Here is a 21,792-nt window from a genome sequence, read left to right as displayed (position 1 = left end):
CCCCCGCGATTAGACACATTGAAGTGGAAGAAATTATCTCCGATCCTGCGTGGGGCTTTTATCTGTCGCCCTGTCTTCTTATGGAGGTGAAATAAATAATATGAGAATAAAATAACCCTTCCTAGCTACCTCAAACAGATTCTGTGTTGCTTGATCCAAATCTGATTTGTCTATGTTAATAATGCTAATATTAAAAGATTAATCAGTATGATAAATACATCCTATTGAGAATAGAGCTAGGGGCTGTGATCCAGTATTTGAAAGGTTTTATTAACCTACTAGCATTCATTTCTGAATAAAACAATTGGCAGCGCACATGCATGTTACAATTTCACATTCCACGTCAAACGATGATTATGTATTAAGTTTTATGCATTTTTATGAATTGTGACTGGCCATCAGAGGTGCTTTGAGTGGCGCCTCTGCCGGTCAGTGTAAATTCAGATAAAATCTGACAGACTACGGGCGATGAGAAGTCTGTGAGAGAAGCGCCATCTTCTGGGTCTACCCTATATTACAAGGAATGGGTGGAGTTTGATTAAAACATCGTCACTCCCAGGAGAAGGAGGGGGCCTCTCTGGCGGCTGGAAGTTGGAAGGCAGCTGGCTGGAACTGGAATGGAACTGGGCTGGAAGCCGGCAGGTATTCGGCTGGCTTTCAGCTTGGATGGGAACTTTTAAACCGCTACTACTGTATTTGGAGCAGAGAAAGGATGCGGATGTGGAGATTTCCTGTTCTACCACTAGGCCCGGTGTCTACGCCTTGTCCGAGCTGTTCTCATAATTTTTCTACGTATAAATCCAAGACGCTAAATTCACACTTTGCACATAAATGTTCTCAATGGTGATAAATGAGCGTCCAATAGATTCATTCAGCTCTCTCTCCTCATTCATTCTGAAGCTCGCTCAGCCAGCGCACTCACCCCGTTAAACAGGACATGACTTTGAAATGTTTAACACACTCCAGATGTTCCGGTGGATTAAAATGCTCCCCGAACATCTGGAGGATCTGAGCTTAAAGAGGAGAGGAAGAACTATTTCTATCTAAAAATCTATCTTTGCATTGGATATGTGCATAAAGTACTTACAGAATGAAGCTGAGGTAGGATGCATGAAAAAATACAGAAATTCAAGCAATAAAATAAACACTGAATGCAAAATTAAGGAACTACAAAGAAACCAATAGATTTAAAAGAAAAATGCTTAAAATTAAACACAACCACAGTTCCACAAAAGTTAGGATGCAACATATTTTCTTCCCAGATAAACATCCTGTCAGATGAAACGGAGACGTTTCACCATGAGATGAAAATATGAGCTGATAGTGAATCTGATGGAAAAAGTTGGAACAGGAGCAACAAAAGGCTGGAAAAGTACCTGGTACAAACCAGAAACACCTGGAGGAGCATTTAACAACTAACCAGGTTACCTGGCAACAGGTCAGTAACATGACTGGTATAAAAGGAGCATTTCAGAGAGGAAGAGTCTCTCAGATGGAAAGATGGACAGAGCTTCACCAATCTGAGACAAACTGGATCTAAAACTGTGGAACTTACGTTGTATAATATTACAATATTACAGTGGACAGGTGAAAAGCTGCATCTCTGATGGGATGGGGCTGCATTAGTGCCTATGGCGTGGGCAGCTTCCACATCTGTGAAGCTCCATCAATGCTGAAAAGTACATGGAGGTTTTAGAGCAACATCTGCTCCCATCCAGACAACGTCTCTTTCAGGGAAGACCTTGCAGATTTCAGCAAGACGATGCTGAACCACATCCTGCATCCATCACAGCAGCTTCACAGGAGAAGAGTCCGGCTGCTGAACTGGCCTGCCTGCAGTCCAGACCTTTCACCAGTACACAACATCTGGAGCATCATGGAAGCAGAAATCCAGCAACCAAGTTCCAGGACTGTAGAGCAGCTAGAATCCTGCATCAGACCAGCTCATATTTTCCATGAAAGGGTAAAACGTCTCTGACGGGTTGTTTATGTTCTACTGGGAATAAAATATGAGTTGATGAGTTTCTGTTTCTGCATCCCAACTTTCTGGAATTGGAGGAATTATTTCTTATTAACTTATGCTGAGCTGAGCATCAGCTAATGGACATGGTGGACAAACTCTGGGCTTCTTCCATCACTCACTCGACATCGATCCAGTTGGACCTTCAGCGGTTCTGGCTCTGACGCTGGAGGGGCCTGGACTTTGAGCCAGTTCTCACTGGTGTCCACCCCCTGCTCACACTGCTCAAACAAGCTGTAAAAGGCCAGCACCTGCAGCACACACATTTCTATTAAAACACAACACTGTTCCATATTAGGTCGTCTAAATGATGACACGACGGTGCACATGCAGCATGTGTACCTTTGTCTGGTAAGCTAGCCACGCTAGCCTGTCTGCTAACAGGGCACAGAATCCCAGCCAGCGCTGGTTCAGCTGGTCCGCTGCCTGAGCAATGTCTTCAGCACGGGTTCCCTCTGGGGTGGACGGGCAGGACAAGAGAGACAGTTTCTAATGAACAAGGTTCCACATATCACATTGGCACAAATGGTGAGAAACAGAGAGCCATCTATAGGAAAAGTTAGACATCCAGCTCTTTATTCCCTCTCTTCACACCCTGATCGGGAAGTTTTTCTCTGTTCTGGCTTGTTTTGTTTAGCTGAAGGTCAGGGCAAAAAAAAAAAAAAAAGTATAGACGGAGCTTTTTATTTGCTTTCAGGAACACCAACAATTACACAAGGACAGAAAGGACACACCATGAGACACATCTTTTTCTCTGCCTCTTTCTACTTCCCTCTCTATCAGTGTTTCTATGGAGACAAGGAGAGTAGGTGGGACAGGTGGAGGCGTTACCATGGGGACAGACAGGGTGTGCACGGCTGTAGAGCAGTGTGTGAGTGTGCACGTTACCCTGCTCGACGAGGGTCTGCGCCGTGCGCGTCGCCTCCTGGAGCTTCCTGTACTTCTCCGGCCGCTCTCTGTCGATGGCCTGTGGAGAAGAAACAGGGAGGAGGAAGAGGAGGAGGAGTCAGAGGACGAAGAGGCAAACAGGATGACGCTCCAGCCACTGACAGGAAAGTGGTCAAAACAGTGAGAATTTAATTACACTTTATTTCAGAATAAGTCACTTTAAACTTTTTTTTCTGCACATTTTACTAAAATAAACCAGTGTTTTATGTTTTAAATCGGGTTTTATTTGTAAGTGCAGCACTACCAAGCCTAGCCAATCACATCAGCTGGCCCCCAAGCGAGGTGAGCGGCGATCCAGAGAAGCCCTGGTCCTAAAATTACCACTAACTAGTCCACAAAGACTAGTTAGTGGAGGCTGGGCAAAGATGAACAATTTAATTTCTCTCCAAGATCTGGTACTGATGAGAGTCTGAACCCTGCACAGTCTTCTCCAGCCCAAACATTCTCCATGGGGTTCAGGTCTGAACTCTGGTGGCCGATCCAAATGTGAACATGTCTCCTGTCCCCTGACAAAATTTGATCCCCACGAATCCTGGACCCGAGCCACCGGGGAAGATGGAATAACCTGCTCAATCAGTAGATTCATGAATCAGCTGGCCTCATGTGGAAATGATCGTTTTTTTAATATTAAACATAGTTCTACTAGGTTTCTAACAGAGCTCTACTATGTTTCTAATAGAGTTCTACTCGGTTTCTAATAAAGTTCTACTATGTTTCTAATAGAGTTCTACTATGTTTCTAATAGAGCTCTACTATGTTTCTAATAGAGTTCTACTCGGTTTCTAATAAAGTTCTACTATGTTTCTAATAGAGCTCTACTATGTTTCTAATAGGGTTCTGCTATGTTTCTAATAGAGCTCCACTGTGTTTCTAATAGGGTTCTGCTATGTTTCTAATAGAGCTCTACTATGTTTGTAATAGAGCTCTACTGTGTTTCTAATAGAGCTCTACTATGTTTCTAATAGAGCTCTAATATGTTTTTAATAGAGCTCTACTATGTTTCTAATAGAGTTCTACTATGTTTCTAATAGAGCTCTAATATGTTTTTAATAGAGCTCTACTATGTCTCTAATAGAGTTCTACTATGTTTCTAATAGAGCTCTAATATGTTTTTAATAGAGCTCTACTATGTCTCTAATAGAGTTCTACTATATTTCTAATAGAGCTCTACTATGTTTCTAATAGAGTTCTACTATGTTTCTAATAGAGCTCTAATATGTTTTTAATAGAGCTCTACTATGTCTCTAATAGAGTTCTACTATATTTCTAATAGAGCTCTACTTTGTTTCTAAAAGAGCTCTACTATGTTTCTAATAGAGTTCTAATATGTTTCTAATAGAGCTCTACTATGTTTCTAAAAGAGCTCTACTATGTTTCTAATAGAGTTCTACTATGTTTCTAATAGAGTTCTACTATGTTTCTAATAGAGCTCTACTATGTTTCTAAAAGAGCTCTACTATGTTTCTAATAGAGTTCTACTATGTTTCTAATAGAGCTCTAATATGTTTTTAATAGAGCTCTACTATGTCTCTAATAGAGTTCTACTATGTTTCTAATAGAGCTCTAATATGTTTTTAATAGAGCTCTACTATGTTTCTAACAGAGCTCTACTATGTTTCTAATAGAGTTCTGCTATGTTTCTAATAGAGCTCTAATATGTTTTTAATAGAGCTCTACTATGTTTCTAATAGAGCTCTATTATGTTTCTAATAGAGTTCTACTATGTTTCTAATAGAGCTCTAATATGTTTTTAATAGAGCTCTACTATGTCTCCAATAAAGTTCTACTATATTTCTAATAGAGCTCTACTATGTTTCTAAAAGAGCTCTACTATGTTTCTAATAGAGTTCTACTATGTTTCTAATAGAGCTCTAATATGTTTTTAATAGAGCTCTACTATGTCTCTAATAGAGTTCTACTATGTTTCTAATAGAGCTCTAATATGTTTTTAATAGAGCTCTACTATGTTTCTAACAGAGCTCTACTATGTTTCTAATAGAGTTCTGCTATGTTTCTAATAGAGCTCTAATATGTTTTTAATAGAGCTCTACTATGTCTCTAATAGAGTTCTACTATATTTCTAATAGAGCTCTACTATGTTTCTAATAGAGCTCTAATATGTTTTTAATAGAGCTCTACTATGTCTCTAATAGAGTTCTACTATATTTCTAATAGAGCTCTACTATGTTTGTAATAGAGTTCTACTATGTTTCTTATAGAGTTTTGCTATGTTTCTAAGAGAGTTCTGCTATGTTTCTAATAGAGCTCTACTATGTTTGTAATAGAGTTCTACTATGTTTCTAATAGAGTTCTACTATGTTTGTAATTGAGTTCTACTATGCTTCTAATAGAGTTTTGCTATGTTTCTAATAGAGCTCTACTATGTTTGTAATAGAGTTCTACTATGTTTCTAATATAGTTCTGCTACGTTTCTAATAGAGTTCTGCTATGTTTCTAATAGAGTTCTGCTATGTTTCACAATAACATCTTTCCATGGGATGGGTCTTTCTACACGGTTGTTAAAGGAATGAGAAGCTACTCGTGGCATCAGTCGGGGTTAAATAACTTGTTGCATCCATGCAGGAATCATCCAACAGGAGGCTCCGGCCTGTTTGCTAAGTTACATCCAGGTGGATTGTCTACATGCCAGGCCTGTAAGTGGTGCTAGGGACAGGTGATACCAACATTCTCCCTACAACATAATACTATTATGGTTAATTTTATCCATACTGATACAGATGCTGATACTTTTTGGCTCTAAAGGAAAAAGACAAGATTGTATAGTGTGCATTAATATCTTTATTACATGGCTTATATGACATTAATTAAGCTCATGAACATTAATACTTGAAAGAAATGCTTATAAATGATAAATATAAAAACAAAATATATCAATAAGTAATTTAAATCAAAATAAGGTTAAAATTAATTATTTTTAAATCATAATAAAAATTAAGTCTACAAATGAACATAAAATTAATACAATTTCATAAGTTAACAGAAACATCAACATCATGACATCTGATAGGTTGTAATCATGTGACATGGATTAATTTAATTTAATTTAATTTAATTTAATTTAATTGTGGGGCTCTACGTATGCGGGCTGTAAGCATGGAAAGGAAAAGGTAGTGTCTTTACAATTTATTTACTTTGGAGCCTGTTTTTAGTGAGTATTTAGTGAGTATTTGAGTATTTTCAGGCTCCCAGAACGCCATGTGGATGAAAACGTCCAAACAATAGACATCTTTAGTGGAAACACCTGAACTAGTCTCCATGTGGACATGGCCTGTGTCTGCTTGTTGACCACTGGAATTAAATAAGAAATTAACCTAAGAAGAGCAAATCACGAAAGGCTGAGATCCGGTTCTCAGGTCCTTTAGTGTTAATAAAACTTGAGTGCAGCAGGAGGATCATGTCCACACAGACCCAACACCCTGAATCCAACCAAAGGTCTGAGGTGGCATCATAAGAACACAACGACAATAAATGAGAGCGATCTGGATTCTTCATGGATTACAGTGAACGGATCATAACTGGATTTAATGGAGATGCTTCCGGTTGGCCCCTCGGTGTTACCTGCACTTTGTCGTATAGTTCCTGAATGCTGCCGTCCTTGCGTGACACGGAGAACTCGGGGCTCTGGAGGATCGCCTCGCCTCGAGTCATGTAGCTGTGGACTTCTGTGAAGTCGACGTCAAACCTGACAACACACACGAACGCATGCAGGCAAACGCACACACAGACATACACACTGTGAAATCCATCGCTACACTGATGTGGTTGGGTTTCATAGTTTATGTTTTCCCTAAATGAATGTTTACCCCGGAGGAGGAACCTGTCCAGGGTGTATCACACCTTCTGTTTTGACTTTAGGAGCAGCAGCTTCGACTCATTGATTTCTGCAGCATTCGTCCACGTACACCTTTCTCTAGTCCCAGCAGTTGAGCTCTGGACTTGGACCATTATAGTCCCCTACCCTACATCCTGTTTACTTCATGCTCATGTAGATTTGCTGGTGGACTGTGGACTGCTAGACATTCGTGGCAGGAGTCTTTCAGCACATCGCAGTTCTATTCGATGAAATTCAGATGGTTGGGATCATAAAGTGATTACTGATGCGGATTTTCTTCCTGGGTGACTACGTGAGTACGACAGGTTTGGAGTATGAACCTGTAACATGGTTTCTCAAATTTGTGGTGACAAACGACGAAGAAGAAAACTGGTTCATCTGCTGGAAAGCAGGACGACTTCTGCTTCCATCAGAGTAAAACGTCAGACCCTAGTTGAGTTGATCCCGTTTCTATCGCAGCTTTTATCGAATTCTTTGACGTCTGACTGCGAGACATTTCTCCCGGCTATTTGGTTGTCTTTACCCACAATGCCTTGCGTTGTAGTCCACTTCCTGTATTTGCTTCATGAGAAGTTATCCGAAAGATACATTTTTAGGTGGACCTTTGCTCCGCCTCAGGGTTTGTTCATTCCCACCTCGTACTGGACTTTCCGAGCAAACAAAGCCCCACACAGAAGCCGAACTACCTCCACATGCTAGCTTTTAATGTAGAGGTTGGATTTAAGGCTCAGCCATCATGCCTGGTACTTCCACAATTTCTAGTTCCACCTTTTGTGTTCCTTAAAATCAATTTTTTAACATTTGTACGTCAATTCTGAATCGTCCACATCCACATCTCGATACATCTCTTAGCATTTCAGTCAGCATGACCCATGTTCAGGCTAGGTTTAGCTCTCAGACAGATCTGACTCATGAATACTACAACATGTCAAAGAGTTCACAGTAGATGCAACGATCTAAAAGTCCTGTTGCTGCAGAACTATGACACAGTATTATAGTGCAGTAAAAGGGCCGATAATAAGACTATTGAACGCCCATTGGCGGCTACGTACTTGTAGCAGGAGGCTAGCATCTCTAGGATGGTGATCCAAACCCTGAAGCTAAAAAAGCCAAGGCAGTATGTGAAAAACTAAAGACCGAGGCGTGAAGACTTTAGAAATTAAATCATCGATGGGGCAAAAAATCGTATTGTAATTGTATGAACTGAAAATAAATTCAATCCATCCCTGAAAAGAAACTAATAATGAATGAATATTCTACAGATATTGCTCTCTACACCTACACAGTTACTTCTAGGCTTGCTTTGATTCTATACTTCTCTACTAAGAGGTGCAAGAGCATTTAAAAATCTCATAAGCTGCTTATAAATGCTCAGAATAAAGCTGGCCGTTATGATCACCATCACACGGGATCAGATCTGCAGTGTTGCATCACCTACCTGCTGAGATAAGACAGCAGAAAAGGGTGCATGAAACTGAACATTTCACATCAGTTAGAACACATTTAAAGTCACTAGCGATGAATCCAAATATGATAACTAACACAAACCTTTTCCTGAGCTCAGAATCCACAACCACTTGTCTCTTCTTCTGTGGTGGCGGTGACTCGCGCGTGAGCCGTAGAGCTGACACCTTCTCCCTGGTCGTCACCTTGGTCACGGTTGCTTTGACAGAGTGGGTAAGCTCCGACTGCTTGGCCACGCTGGCAGATGACGACAGCTGAATGCAAACGAAGCAGCCACGGTGTTTTAGTATTATAAAGTAGTAAAGTATTACACAGCTTATATACTGACAGCTGGCACAAGCACAAAAGCTATAGAAATAATGAGCATTTAAGGCTCTAAAGGTGAAAGGGCTTCAAGTACTGGTGAATGGTAAAGATGACTAATTTAACCTTCTCTGCTGCAGTGGTTCTCAAACTGTAGGTGCACCCTCACTGGGGGGGCATGGCAACATGACATGGGATTTGAAAAATCTAGCAGACAAGTTAATGTTTTGATAACGTGGTCTCTTGGAAACATTCTGGTCAACATTCCAGACCACTAGGTGGCAGTAGGGCACCAATTCGGCTTTGCCAACCACCAAAAAATATAAAGAAGAAGAAGAAGAAGAACAACAACAACAACAACAGCAACAACAACAACTGCAGACCACAGATCAGGGTTTACTGAACCCATCGAAAGGAGAAAAGAAAGAGAGAGATGGAGGAAAAGGTAATGAGGATGGAAGAGGACAGATATCTGGCTCCTGATTTAATAGTAAATGTTTTTCTTATTACACCTTCCTCACGTCTGGGATGTTATGACTATAGTAAGTTACGTAGTTATAGTAAGTAATTCATATATATATATATATATATATATGTACTTGGTCCCCTCACCCTGTGTATAAAAGGGTGTGGGGGGCCGAAGGTGGGCGCAGTAGAAAAAGTAGAGAACCACGGGTCTACTGACAACAAAACAGCATGTGATGATGCCTGACGTACCTGGGAGATGTTCATCTCCAGATTCTGGAGCAGGCAGTCCCAGCGCTGGGCAAAGTTTTCCAGTCTGGCCTCCAGTTTGTTGGCAACATCTTTGTTCTTGACACTGGACAGCAGGTCCTGGCTTATGGAGCACAGCTTGTCCATCGTGGGATGTTTCGCCTCCAATTCGGCTTTCACCGCCTGGTGAAATGAGCAAGCAAAGGCTAATATCAGCTTTCCAGCCATGCCCCTTGTAACATGCACACATTTCACATACACATGCCATTTTCTGAGTGTTGCCCTGTAGCCATGTCTGCATGGTTCTTCTCTTTTGGAAAAGTAATGCTGGTGCAGGAAGACTCACAGCAAGACGACGCAAACAGGCATTTATGTCCTCCTGGTCCTTCAGGTTGGAGGTCTTGATGGAACGAACTAGCTCCTCCTTTTGAGTTAGCCAGGAGTCAAATAAAATCTGTCAGGAAAGGTAAGAAGGAGAAATGAGAGGATGACAAAAGGAGTGCATGAAAAGAGGAATAAAAGCAAAAGAACTGACAAGGGAAGGATATTAGAAAAGAATAGGAGAAAAAAGGGAATATTTAGAGAAGAGAGGCTACTTTTTGACCAGGAAGAGTTTCTATGATGCCCATCTTTTATCTACGTCATGTCTCACCTCAGAGCAACTGCTGAAAAAATACTCCGTACTTGTGTTATTTCATGTTTGGGTTGTAATCCCTTATTATTGATATGTCCCATAACATCTCTGAAGACATTCAGCTTCCAGCTGAAGGAAGCTGATGTAAGGCATCATCTAGAAAAAGCATATCTCCAGATCTACTCTATACATACCGAAGAGTTCACAGTAGATGAAACGATCCAATAGTCCTGTTGTTGCAGAACTATGACGCAGTATTATAGTGCAGTAAAAGGGCCAATAATAACATTATTGAATGACTATTGAACGGCCATTAATGGCTACGTACGTAGCAGGAGGCTAGCATCTGATCCGAACCTTGAAGCTAAAAAAGCCAAGGCAGTATTTGAAAACTAAAGACCGAGGCACTAATCATGAAGACTTTAGATATTAAGTCATTGATGGCACAAAAAATAAATAAATAAATAAAATAAAATAAAAAAAAACAACAACAAAACAATATTTTTCATATGTAGTTTCACCCCCTTCATTAAGGTTGTTTATGACCACGGTCAACCTTAAAGACCTCGTAGGAGGAAGACAACTTCTCTCTGTTAGAGAAGTCATCCACTTAGTTAGAATCTTCTAGGTTGCCTGGGGGTCATCTTTGATCCTCACCTTGCTCCTTTCACTTGTTAATTTGCTTTTTCTGTTTAAAGTGCCTCGAAATTCAACATGTGAAGTAGAGACATGAATGAAATGAATTCAACTGAAGGAGAGAGCAGAAAACTGGAAAGGGAAGATGGAATATAAGAAAAGGTGAGAGGGTAAAAGGAGAGCAGGGAGGCTAAAATGATGGCGAGGAAAGCAGCAAACAACAAAAAGACTGAGAGTTAATGATGAAAGAGGTAAAAGTGGAGGAACCAAAGTGATCTGGTTAGGACAGAAGTCATAGAAAGAGGAGGACAAAGGAGAAGAATGGAGGAGGAGAGCAGAAGGCTGAAGATATGAACTACAAATGGAAGATGAGGTAAGGAGTAAAGAGGAGATGCCAGAGGAAAAGAGAAAAACAAACGGCGGGAAATAAATTCAGGATAACCAACAGAAGCAAAAAGGAGTCAGAAATTAGAGGAAAGAAAAATACGAGTGTGAGGAAGTGAGACCACCATGAACAGGAATGATGAGAGAGGAGCATTAAAAAACGTAGAGATGAAAGAAGGTTAAAAGAAATAAAGAAGAAAGAAAAGCAGACAACGCAAAAAACAAAAAGAGAGAAAGAAGAAGAAAATATGTTTCAGAAAAAACAGTTTTTACATGTGACCCTGTGTGGTTTGGCACATGTGAAATATATATAATAATAAAAATGTGGATAACATGTCAAACACATAATTTATATACAGAAAACGCAGTTATGAAACACTGTCATGGTAACGTGAAAGTAATTTAAATTCCTATTTGAAACCCTCATAATCACATGTAAAACGCATACAATTACATGTGAATCCCATGTTAAATTCACATGTAAAACACATACAATTACATGTGAATCCCATGTTAAATTCACATGTAAAACCCATACAATTACATGTGAATCCCATGTTAAATTCACATGTAAAACCCATACAATTACACGTGAATCCCATGTTAAATTCCCATGTAAAACCCATACAATAACATGTGAATCCCATGTTAAATTCACATGTAAAACCCCTACAATAACATGTGAATCCCATGTAAATTCCCATGTAAAACCCTTACAATAACATGTGAATCCCATGTTAAATTCACATGTAAAACCCATACAATTACACGTGAATCCCATGTAAATTCCCATGTAAAACCCTTACAATAACATGTGAATCCCATGTTAAATTCACATGTAAAACCCATACAATTACATGTGAATCCCATGTTAAATTCCCATGTAAAACCCCTACAATAACATGTGAATCCCATGTAAATTCCCATGTAAAACCCTTACAATAACATGTGAATCCCATGTTAAATTCACATGTAAAACCCATACAATTACACGTGAATCCCATGTTAAATTCCCATGTAAAACCCCTACAATAACATGTGAATCCCATGTAAATTCCCATGTAAAACCCATACAATAACATGTGAATCCCATGTAAATTTCCAGGTAAAACACATACAGTTACATGTGAATCCTGTGTAAATTCCCAGGTAAAACCCAAACAATTACATGTGAATCCCATGTAAATTCCCATGTAAAACCCAAACAATTACATGTGACTCTCATGTAATTTCCTATGTAAATTCCCATGTTAAACCCATACAATTACATGTGAATCCCATGTTAATTTCCTATGTAAATTCCCATGTTAAACCCATACAGTTACATGTGAATCCTGTGTAAATTTCCATGTAAAACCCATACAATTACATGTGAATCCCATGTAAATTTCCAGGTAAAACCCATACAATTACACGTGAATCCCATGTAAATTTCCAGGTAAAACCCCTACAATTACATGTGAATCCCATGTAAATTTCTATGTAAAACCTATACAATTACATGTGAATCCCATGTTAATTTCCTATGTAAATTCCCATGTTAAACCCATACAATTACATGTGAATCCCATGTTAATTTCCTATGTAAATTCCCATGTTAAACCCATACATTTACATGTGAATCCCATGTTAATTTCCTATGTAAATTCCCATGTTAAACCCATACAGTTACATGTGAATCTCATGTAATTTCCTATGTAAATTCCCATGTTAAACCCATACAGTTACATGTGAATCCCGTGTAAATTTCCATGTAAAACCCAAACAATCACATGTGAAACTCATGTAAATTCTCATTTCACATTATCATCATGAAAATGTTTCAAAACAATGTTAAACATACATCTCACACGTGTTTTACATGCAACACTTGATTTTTATGTAAGGGTAACTGGAAGTGCCCATGTTAGAGAATTAGACTGTTAAAACAACGGCTTGTTTTGATCCAAAGGAAGGAATGGAAATTAGTTTTAATTAAGGCTTATCTGTTTATCATGGATAATCCCATGTTTTTGATTATACAGTCCTAAATTATTACTCACACAGGATGAGTACACTAGATAACATATTTAATTTCCTTTTTCAAGGTCTGCTCTGAATAAAAATATCTGCAAAGCCAGTGATGAAGGACAGAAAAGTAAGCTCCTTCTAAAACAGAAGATAATCTAATTAATATGTCTGATCTATGCATTGTTGGTATATTTGTTGTTGCTAAAGGTACTGTTTACATTTAGAATGTATTTGCTGTGACAGTTGGTCTACAGCTCTGGTTCGGTCTGATGCAAAGATGCAAAAGTTTAGACAAACCTGTAGTCAGTATTAGTGAAAAGATCATCTTTACAAATACTCATAATAAAAATCGATGTTTCCAACCTTGTCCAAACAAATCCCCAAAGCACTTGTCTGATCTTCAGACATTTTCAGAGAACTGAACGTTTGAAAATTGGACTACTTGATGCCCAGAGAACATACTGAACAAATTAAATATAAATATTTCACAGAGGACAAATCCTGCTCACTTTATGGATCATTAAGTATGGATAGCAATGAAACTTTGAAAAAAAAAATGAAGTGTTTCTTTTTTCATGTTCTTAATGCAAATAAACTCTTTATAATTTGCCAGTTTTAGGCTAATTTAGTTTGTAACGGGACCCAACAACTGGAGTATCTCCACATCTGGAGAGGATGCTGTGATCAGATCTTTGTTCCGTTTTTAAACAAGTCTCCTGAGTTGAATTGGGAAAACGCCAGTGGCAAATATTGCTATACGTCCTGAGGGCACTAAAGAAGTCTGGCCTCATAGTCCTCTAATCAGGATCTTTTTACCACATTTAATTGTTCTGTTCTTGACTGCAAGTATCCAACAATCATTGCAGCAAGTCTGACTAGGACATCTAAAATCTGATCTTTTCACCACTGCAGGATATCGAAGAGCTCGGAGTTAAAATGTGAAAAATAATCTGCAACCTTACCAACTGTTAGACAAACTGTTACAATGCTTACATCGTAACTAGTTAATCATTTTAATCTAAATAACAGTATACTTGCTTCTCTGTTTCCTTCAAATATCATCTATGATAATGTGATTATTAATGATTGGCTTTTATACATTAAAATATTTGACTGCGTGATGTTTGATTAGAAAATGGATAGATGGAGGTTACATAAGCGACACTACATAAAATTATTGCAGACAATTGTTTTCTGTTGTTCTGGATTCAGCACTTAATACCAGATTTACATCAAACCAGCATTTTTCCACCTAAAACCCATCTCGACTTTGACTGTAACTCGCCGACTCTGGCCAGGAACTTCATCTATGCTTTCATCACCACCCAGCTGGACTACTGCAATGGGGTCCTGTCCGGGATTTCCAGCTTTCCACATTTGGGATATGGCAAAGGTAAGATGACATAGTTTTGTTCTTGCAGCCCTGGTTTGGGAGTTCTTGCAGCTTATTTTTGACACATCATGTGGGTAGAACTTTTTTTTTAACAATTATGTGATTGGTTGCAAGTTTGAAGTGGGTGTGGTTAATGTGGAAAAGCCAGAAGCAGAAAACTGTCATTTCTGTTTTTCTTCTGATATGAAAGATTGAATGGAAAGTTTTATCACAACACCCCCACCTATAAAACTCTCAACTGGCACCGTATCTGTCGGGGGCACAGCTTTCAGTATGGCAGCTCTGACCCTCTGGAACCTTCTTCCATCTCTCTGCAACGCCCTGACTCTAGACACTTAAGAGACTCCTCAAAACTCAGCTCTTCAGCAGGGCCTTCAACCCTTAGGCAAAAAACATGTTGACTTCTAACTATGTGTACACGTTTTTAAACATGGCTGCCACAAAATTTTTGTATTTGTTGTCTCATGCACATCCTCAGCAATCAAGTCTATGCATTTGCAAGCTGCAATATGTAAGTAACTGCAATGCGCAGTACAGGGACTACTATGACCTGATGTAAGGTCACAGGGTTGATAGCAGCAAAAATTATGGAGGGTTTCTAAGACAAGACACAATCTGTGCATTTTGCTGGAATAAATACCATCTACAATACCATTGTTTGTTTGTTTTTACTGCCATGATCTCAAATTCAATACAATGCCAACTACCTCTATTGTCGGTGTGGAAGTAATTTTAATGCATATGGTAATCGATCATATTTACTCATATAACAATCACAAGTGTAATCATTCTTTTATTCATATAATACATTTATTCATTTGTTACTCTCACTTACATTTCATAATGTGTATTTTCCTTATATAGAACACTGAAGTTATTATTCTCCTGGTGTGTTCTTGTGTGAGGTCAGGCTGACCACTTTTCTTCCAGACTCGTGATTTGGGGAAAAGTTTGAGACCGATGAGCAGCTACTAGATACAAACAGTTGTTTAGAAAATGTCAGCCTGTTTGGGCGAGACAGTAAGAGATCGGCGCCTTCTAGTCTCTCGTCTCCTTTTATCAGTTCAGAGACTGGCCTTCAGCTTGGATCAGGTTGTATAAAACTGATTCCTAAAATGCAGCAAGGCAGAGTCCTCTTGTCGACTTCTGGGGTCAGCAGGTCAGCTCTGGAACTTGCAAGTATTGCCTGTATTTTAATTCTTCTCCTGTAATAAACCTTATATACTTTTACTCATCCCAGACTCTTGGTAATTTCTTCTACAACATCGTAATGGTAATCGATATGTTTACACCCTACAAATTCTTCAACTCTATCCAATCTGAGTTCTCTAATGCGTCCGTCCCAAGTGGAATGCACTGGTAACAAGCAAGTACATAAACAACTATGCTAATGACATGAACAATAAGTTAAAAAGCAAGTATATTTTCAGCCTAAGCTTTTGTTTTACTGTTTTTTTTTATCCCAGTCTGTTTGAAGTCTTAAAATATTGCAGCTTTGTAGTATGTAGAACTTTTTTGGGAAGCTCATATTTAATTAACCATAAGCCTAAAGTGAACATTTTCAACAGCAAAACAAGCGCTAGAACAGCATTCTTTCAATGATTAAATCTAAAGTAAGTCTGTACTAGAATGGGTGAGAATCCATAATATCTAACATCACTCGTATGAAGGCCGTGTGATGGGCATGTTTGACTTTTTATTTGTTGTTGTAAAGCATCTTTGGGTAACTTGCTGTGTCATGCAAGTTCATGCTTCTCATGAACTAGTTCAAAGTTCAGTTCATTCAGTTTAAAATGAAGAGTCACGTTCATAGTTACCATTTCAAATTTGAACTAGTTCATAGTTCAGATCATTTCAAATGTTCAAACCCCTCTAATTGCGACGAGCTCCAGATCATGTCTCTAGAAAGAGGGCTTAAACTTGTTACCACACGACATGTGAAACGGCCTTCAATTGGCCGTGGTCATCAATGATCATAGTGAAAGCTATGAAATCTAAAATGGCTGCCAACCTCTGATGTCACAATATGAGATCAGAGGAGTAATTTTACTGCCATCATTCATAATCAAAATTTTTTCACATTTACAGTACGCCTTAAAAACTTTAAAAACTCATCAAGGGTTAAGTTAGGAGTGAAAATGAAGAACTGAACTAGAGAAACTTGTAACTAACCAACTAACCCGTTGCTGGGAAGTCAAACCCCTGAAGGCTGCAGGCAGTGTGATCCGGGTGGTTTGGGGCTGTTGTAGGGGGTCTTGCCCTTTAATAATGGCTTTTTTTATGACAAGGACTTGCAGATATCCTCTCAAACATGCTTCAACTCCACGTCTCTTAAGAAGTCGATGAGGCTGATGTTCTAACTTGCTTTTTAAGTGCAGGCAGACACAACTTTTTACTGTCAGGATTTTCTGCAGGCAGCACGTTGGCTGCAGCTCCTTCTCTTTCACCTCCACTCGCCCTTTCAGAGCGGGGTGCACCGACTTTACGTTGTTATGCTGGAGAGCGCAGTGCATAATGGGTAATGTAGTGTGACGTTGGTGTAGCGCTGTAGGCAGTGACTGTTACAAGATCGCACATAATCGCTTCACCTTCACTTTCTTTACAGATGTATTGCGTTCAATTCAGTGTTCACAGGAAAATGATGTTCAATGAACAAGTTCATTTGACAAGACTGGTAACTTGAAAGGTGGCATATAACAGTAAGTTTTAATCATTATTATTATTATATGCTGCAAAATGTGGCTATAAATATGAACTATATTATTTCAGATCATTACTAAGGAAAAGTAAACACAAAGACCTAAATGCTCCTACCTGTTCGTTTGTAAAGTGCTGCCATTTCAACAGAATCTCCTGAAGTAAAATCCAGCGTTCCTCTGTCCATCTGCAGATCGCCGCCCAGCGGTCGCCGAGGACCTGCGCACACACAAACACACAGGTTCGAAAACAGAAAAGTAGATCTGTCTTTACTTCATTCTAACGTCACACTAGAAGGTGGCTGCTTCAATTTAATTTAACAACTAAACAGTTTGTCCACTGAACAAAGTCATCAGTGACAGAGAGGAGCACAGAAAAGCCAGAAAAGGAAACAAGAAGACATTAAAATGTACATTTAAAAAAAGAAAAAAGAGCCTCAGGGAGAGGGTGCTGGCATATAAAGAGAAAGGCACAGCAGGTTAACCTCACGATGAATGGCCTGTAATTAATCAAGTGACAGTTCAGCAGCGGGGGGACCCGGGAAAGCAGGAAGCCACTTGGATTCCTGCACATATTGTTCCCTCTCATCTGAGTATTTCCTTATCTCGTATTAAATAATAAACTGCACCGCAGGAAACAGAGCTGGCTCAGACTCCAAGACGGTGAAAAAAATCACATTATGTTTGAAATGACATCAGCTGTGATTATGCTGCGCATGCAGCACAACCTCGCTGCGCTCTGCAGAGTATTTGCTTAATATCACAGGATAATTATCAGGAGGCTCGCTGCAGCATTGCATCACTAATGCTCAATAACCCTGTTTGTGTTTAGGAGATTCTTACTTTCTGTAATTTCCAAGACAAAAAAGCTCATTTTTATGCACACCTACTCATTTTCACTGACTCTCACTCATACCTTTCCCTGGAGAGAACAAAATGAGCCTTTTCCTTTTTCCTGCATCACTTATTTTCCGTCAGAGAAATGCTAATCCAACCAGCGGGACAAGCAGAAGAACAATTATTGGCTTTGTTCATTTGTTAATCACACGGTTACAATAACTGTCACATCAGCTGACTGAAAGAGAAATGTTTTTTCTGGGTCCATACATATGAAAATTCCCAGTTCACCACCTGCCTTTTCAGGACAGAGCTTCCTCCTCATCCCTGTTTCCACTTTCCGGTGGGATACGAGTGAAAATGGAGATATTTTCATCCTTCCGAGGTCACTATCTGTTTATCTTTCTGGATGGATTAACATGTTGGGATTCAACCTCATTTTCATCATCTGTGTCCTCTCTGTTCTGTGTCTCCATACAAGCAATGACACAAACACACACACATGTCGCTGTTCATAGGGAAACAGAAAGCAAAGTGCACATACATGCACCCTTACCACCGTAAGACCTTTTATTCCCCTCGGTTTCTTCTATCTTTCTCTCTCTCTCTCTTGTTGTCTCTCCTTTCGGTTCCACTATATCATATTCAGTTTAGTGAAGTGATGGGTTCAACTGGCTGATTTGATGTTACTTTACAAAGCGTTGAATAAATGAATTATTTTCATTCGTATTTCAGTACCACAGTTCACTGCAAAAGAGACAGCAACGTCTGGGCCTGGCTGAACTCTGTAAGGAAAAGTAAACACAGCCTGCAGAAAAGTACAACCAACATGCCGCAAACAAGCACATCCTGCTCCCAAGGTCTAACGAAAACACAGCACTACAGACGAAACTGTATCCTCTTCAATATGATTTCACAGAAAGCATCAGCAGAAGTCTGCTGGGTCCACTATCACTGAGAAAAACAATCTCATTCTCGCTCCCACAGCCTCAGCAAACCTGCATATGTTGTTAGTGTTAAGTTTCTTAACAGAGCGTTGCTAGTTGGGCAGGTGTGTTTGCACCAAATTCACCCAGCGGAGGCAGCTGGAGGTTCCTGTACAGGTCCCCTGTTAACAAACACACACAATCTTCAGATGAAGGTGGTTCATGGGGCCGTGGCTACAAACAGAGTTGTGCCACACAGTATGACACAGCCGACTAAACTGTATACGGCTTTGGTTACTAGCATACTGAAGCTAAATTATTAGCTGCTGCATTTACGCAGCAGATCGTATGGTCAGATTGTACAGCACACTGCTGCGTTGACTTGGTTGTTACTGTAGTGGACCATTTAATTGGCTCTAAGCTTCAGTATGATGGAAGCCAGCCTCTCAATGCAAATGCTTAGCCTATCCAGCTAGGGAACTGTAATCCACTAGGTAACCAACTTAGGCATGCTAGTTGTTAGCCACTTCAACGCTAATATGCATCTCTTGCTAATAGTCTAGACAGAAGGTATATATCCCAGTGGGTCACCAGGTTAGAGAAGCAAGATGTTAATCTCGAGAATGCTAACAACTAGCTTCTCCTTGCTAATAGACAACAGAGGGAGCATCTATAGGTCACTAGCCTAGGGAAGTTATTCTGTAGTCTCTACACTGCTAATGACTAGCATCTCCTTGCTAACAGAAAGAACAGGTATTATCTAATCCAATAGGTCACCAGGCTAGAAAAGATAGTTGTTAGCCTCTCATGCTAACACCAGAGTCTCTTTGCTACTAGATAGAAGAGGGAGTATCTAATGTAGAATTTCATTAGTCTAAGGAAGTTAGGTGTTAGCCTCTACCATGCTTACACCAGCATCTACTTGCTAATAGACAACAAAGGGAAGTGCTCCATAGTGTTACTTTGCCGTTTTACTGTGCTATAAACATAAATCTGAGAACAAGAAGTCTCTGTGTGTTGTCTTAAGCTGAGGAGATCGAACTGCACTGATGATACCTCTATTTACTAAATCAGTGGTTAGCAGGGTATAGTTTAGTTTTAGAAGATATGGTTTCCAGTTTGGTACCAGATACAGTGTAGAACATGTCTGTCTGGCTGACATCTTTACAAGTCAGGCAACAACCAGTACATGGTTAAGAAGCAGAAAAAATTAAAGGATAAAAACTTATGTTGAATATTATCTTTGATATTATAAAATGATCAGAGACGTAGATTTATTTGTTTCAGGGACAAACCAGAAAACTTGAGACTTTCCCCAAACAGCAGGAACATCTGTTCACCCAGATGTGTTGAACTTACCTGAAGCTTGCTCTCCAAGGCAGCAGTGGCGCTGTCTCCACTGTTCTCATCCACCACCACCACCATATGGGTCAGGGAGTTAACCCTCACCTGTTCCAGCTCCAGATCCTCCTGAAGGAGCTGCACAGGAACACACAAATATATTAAAAACTAAACACTGCATTAATGTTTTTACAATACTGATTTAATTTAGATGTGACTGAAAGAAGCTAAATATAGTTGATTTTCTTGTTCTTATAGTTTAAGTTTTGTTGAATATTTTTCTAACATCTACTATCCTACATCAGAGCTTAGAGTACTGAAAGAGCATTTGGATTCTTTTAGATGTCTGGTCCTTATGATTTTGCCATGTTATCTTTCCTTGTAGTCTTTAGGTTTTTCATTGCAAAAGCCATGGAAGATCATTACTTTAAAATTTGATTATACCACCTGTGTTGTCTTTTCTTTGTGTGTGGGTGTGTCTGTAGGAATCAATTTCCTGATTTACAATCAGCCTTCACACCTAAAGTTTATCCATTAATCAAGATTTGTAGTCTGCTTGCTTTGCTTACTTTTCTACAGCCTCTCTCAGCTTGTTTGCCACAGCCGGTCACCTTCCCCACTAAATCTTAGAAAGATAATCATTAGTTTGCAAAGGCTATAACATATGCTACTCTTCTGAAAAGAACCAGTGTTCTGCTTTCGCCTCTGTGTGTCATTCCATGGGTATCTATTATCATCCTAAAATAACTGAATAGAAACCGCAAATTAACCTGTTGTTATTGTGGTTGTTCAGTCATCTTGGTTCATACTGAGGTCAGCATACTGCATGATCCTTAAATTGTGAATTTGCTTCAGTATAATGGTTCCCAGCCTCTCAAAGCAAATTCCCAACCCATCAAAAACTTATAGGCAACTGAGGCAATAACCCAGTAGGTCGCCATTTTAGGCATGCTTGTTACGTTTTCCAATGCTAATTTCAGTATTTCGTTGTTAACAAACAGCAGAGAGAATATCTAATCCAGTAGATCGCTAATTTAAGGCATGCTAGTTATTAGACTCTCTAATGCTAACAACAGTATTTCCTTGATAATAAATAGCAAAAAAAAAAAAAAAAAAATCTAATCCAGTAGGTCACTAGCATGAAAGCTAGACATTAGCCTCTTTAATGCTAAAACCAGAATTTTATTGGTAACATACAGCAGAGAGCACCTAATCAAGTAGGTCACCATCCTAGGGGTGCTAGACAATAGCCTCTCCAGTGCTAATACCAGCATGTTGTTGCTAACAAACAGCAGAGAGAATATTTAATGCAGTAGTTCACTAATGTAGATATGCTAGTTATAAGCCTCTTTAATGCTAAAACCAGATTCTTTTGGTAACAAACAGCAGAGAGAGTGCCTAATCAAGTTGGTCACTAGCCTAGGGAAACTGGACATTAGCCTCTCCAATGCTAATATCAGCATGTTGTTACTAACAAACAGCAGAAGGAGTATGTATTAAAGTAGGTGTGTCACCAGCCTAGAGAAGCTAAACATTATGCTCTCCAATACTAATACCAGCATTTTGTTGGTAACAAACAGCAGAGTTAGTACCTAATCCAGTAGGTCTCTAGTGTAGACATGCTAGTTTTAAG

The 21,792-nt window shown here is 39.3% G+C and overlaps 1 protein-coding gene across 2 annotated transcripts in view; it reads right to left on the bottom strand.

Moving 5' to 3' along the window:
- Nucleotides 1–21,792, bottom strand: part of dmd (dystrophin) — a 267,266-nt gene that overhangs the window by 107,403 nt on the left and 138,071 nt on the right. For both annotated transcript variants that reach the window (XM_041978350.1, XM_041978351.1), the window contains 9 exons: nucleotides 20,178–20,297; nucleotides 17,174–17,275; nucleotides 9,649–9,756; nucleotides 9,306–9,485; nucleotides 8,370–8,539; nucleotides 6,548–6,671; nucleotides 2,909–2,987; nucleotides 2,363–2,475; nucleotides 2,143–2,271 (listed from right to left, as the gene is read on the bottom strand). In XM_041978350.1, the coding sequence (XP_041834284.1) occupies nucleotides 2,143–2,271; nucleotides 2,363–2,475; nucleotides 2,909–2,987; nucleotides 6,548–6,671; nucleotides 8,370–8,539; nucleotides 9,306–9,485; nucleotides 9,649–9,756; nucleotides 17,174–17,275; nucleotides 20,178–20,297 (1,125 nt within the window). The remainder of the gene's footprint in view (nucleotides 1–2,142; nucleotides 2,272–2,362; nucleotides 2,476–2,908; nucleotides 2,988–6,547; nucleotides 6,672–8,369; nucleotides 8,540–9,305; nucleotides 9,486–9,648; nucleotides 9,757–17,173; nucleotides 17,276–20,177; nucleotides 20,298–21,792) is intronic.

Source organism: Melanotaenia boesemani, chromosome 24 (assembly GCF_017639745.1).
Source record: "Melanotaenia boesemani isolate fMelBoe1 chromosome 24, fMelBoe1.pri, whole genome shotgun sequence".
NCBI lineage: Eukaryota > Metazoa > Chordata > Actinopteri > Atheriniformes > Melanotaeniidae > Melanotaenia > Melanotaenia boesemani.
Note: the sequence above shows the minus strand (reverse complement) of the source record. Positions and strands in the feature narration are given on the sequence as shown.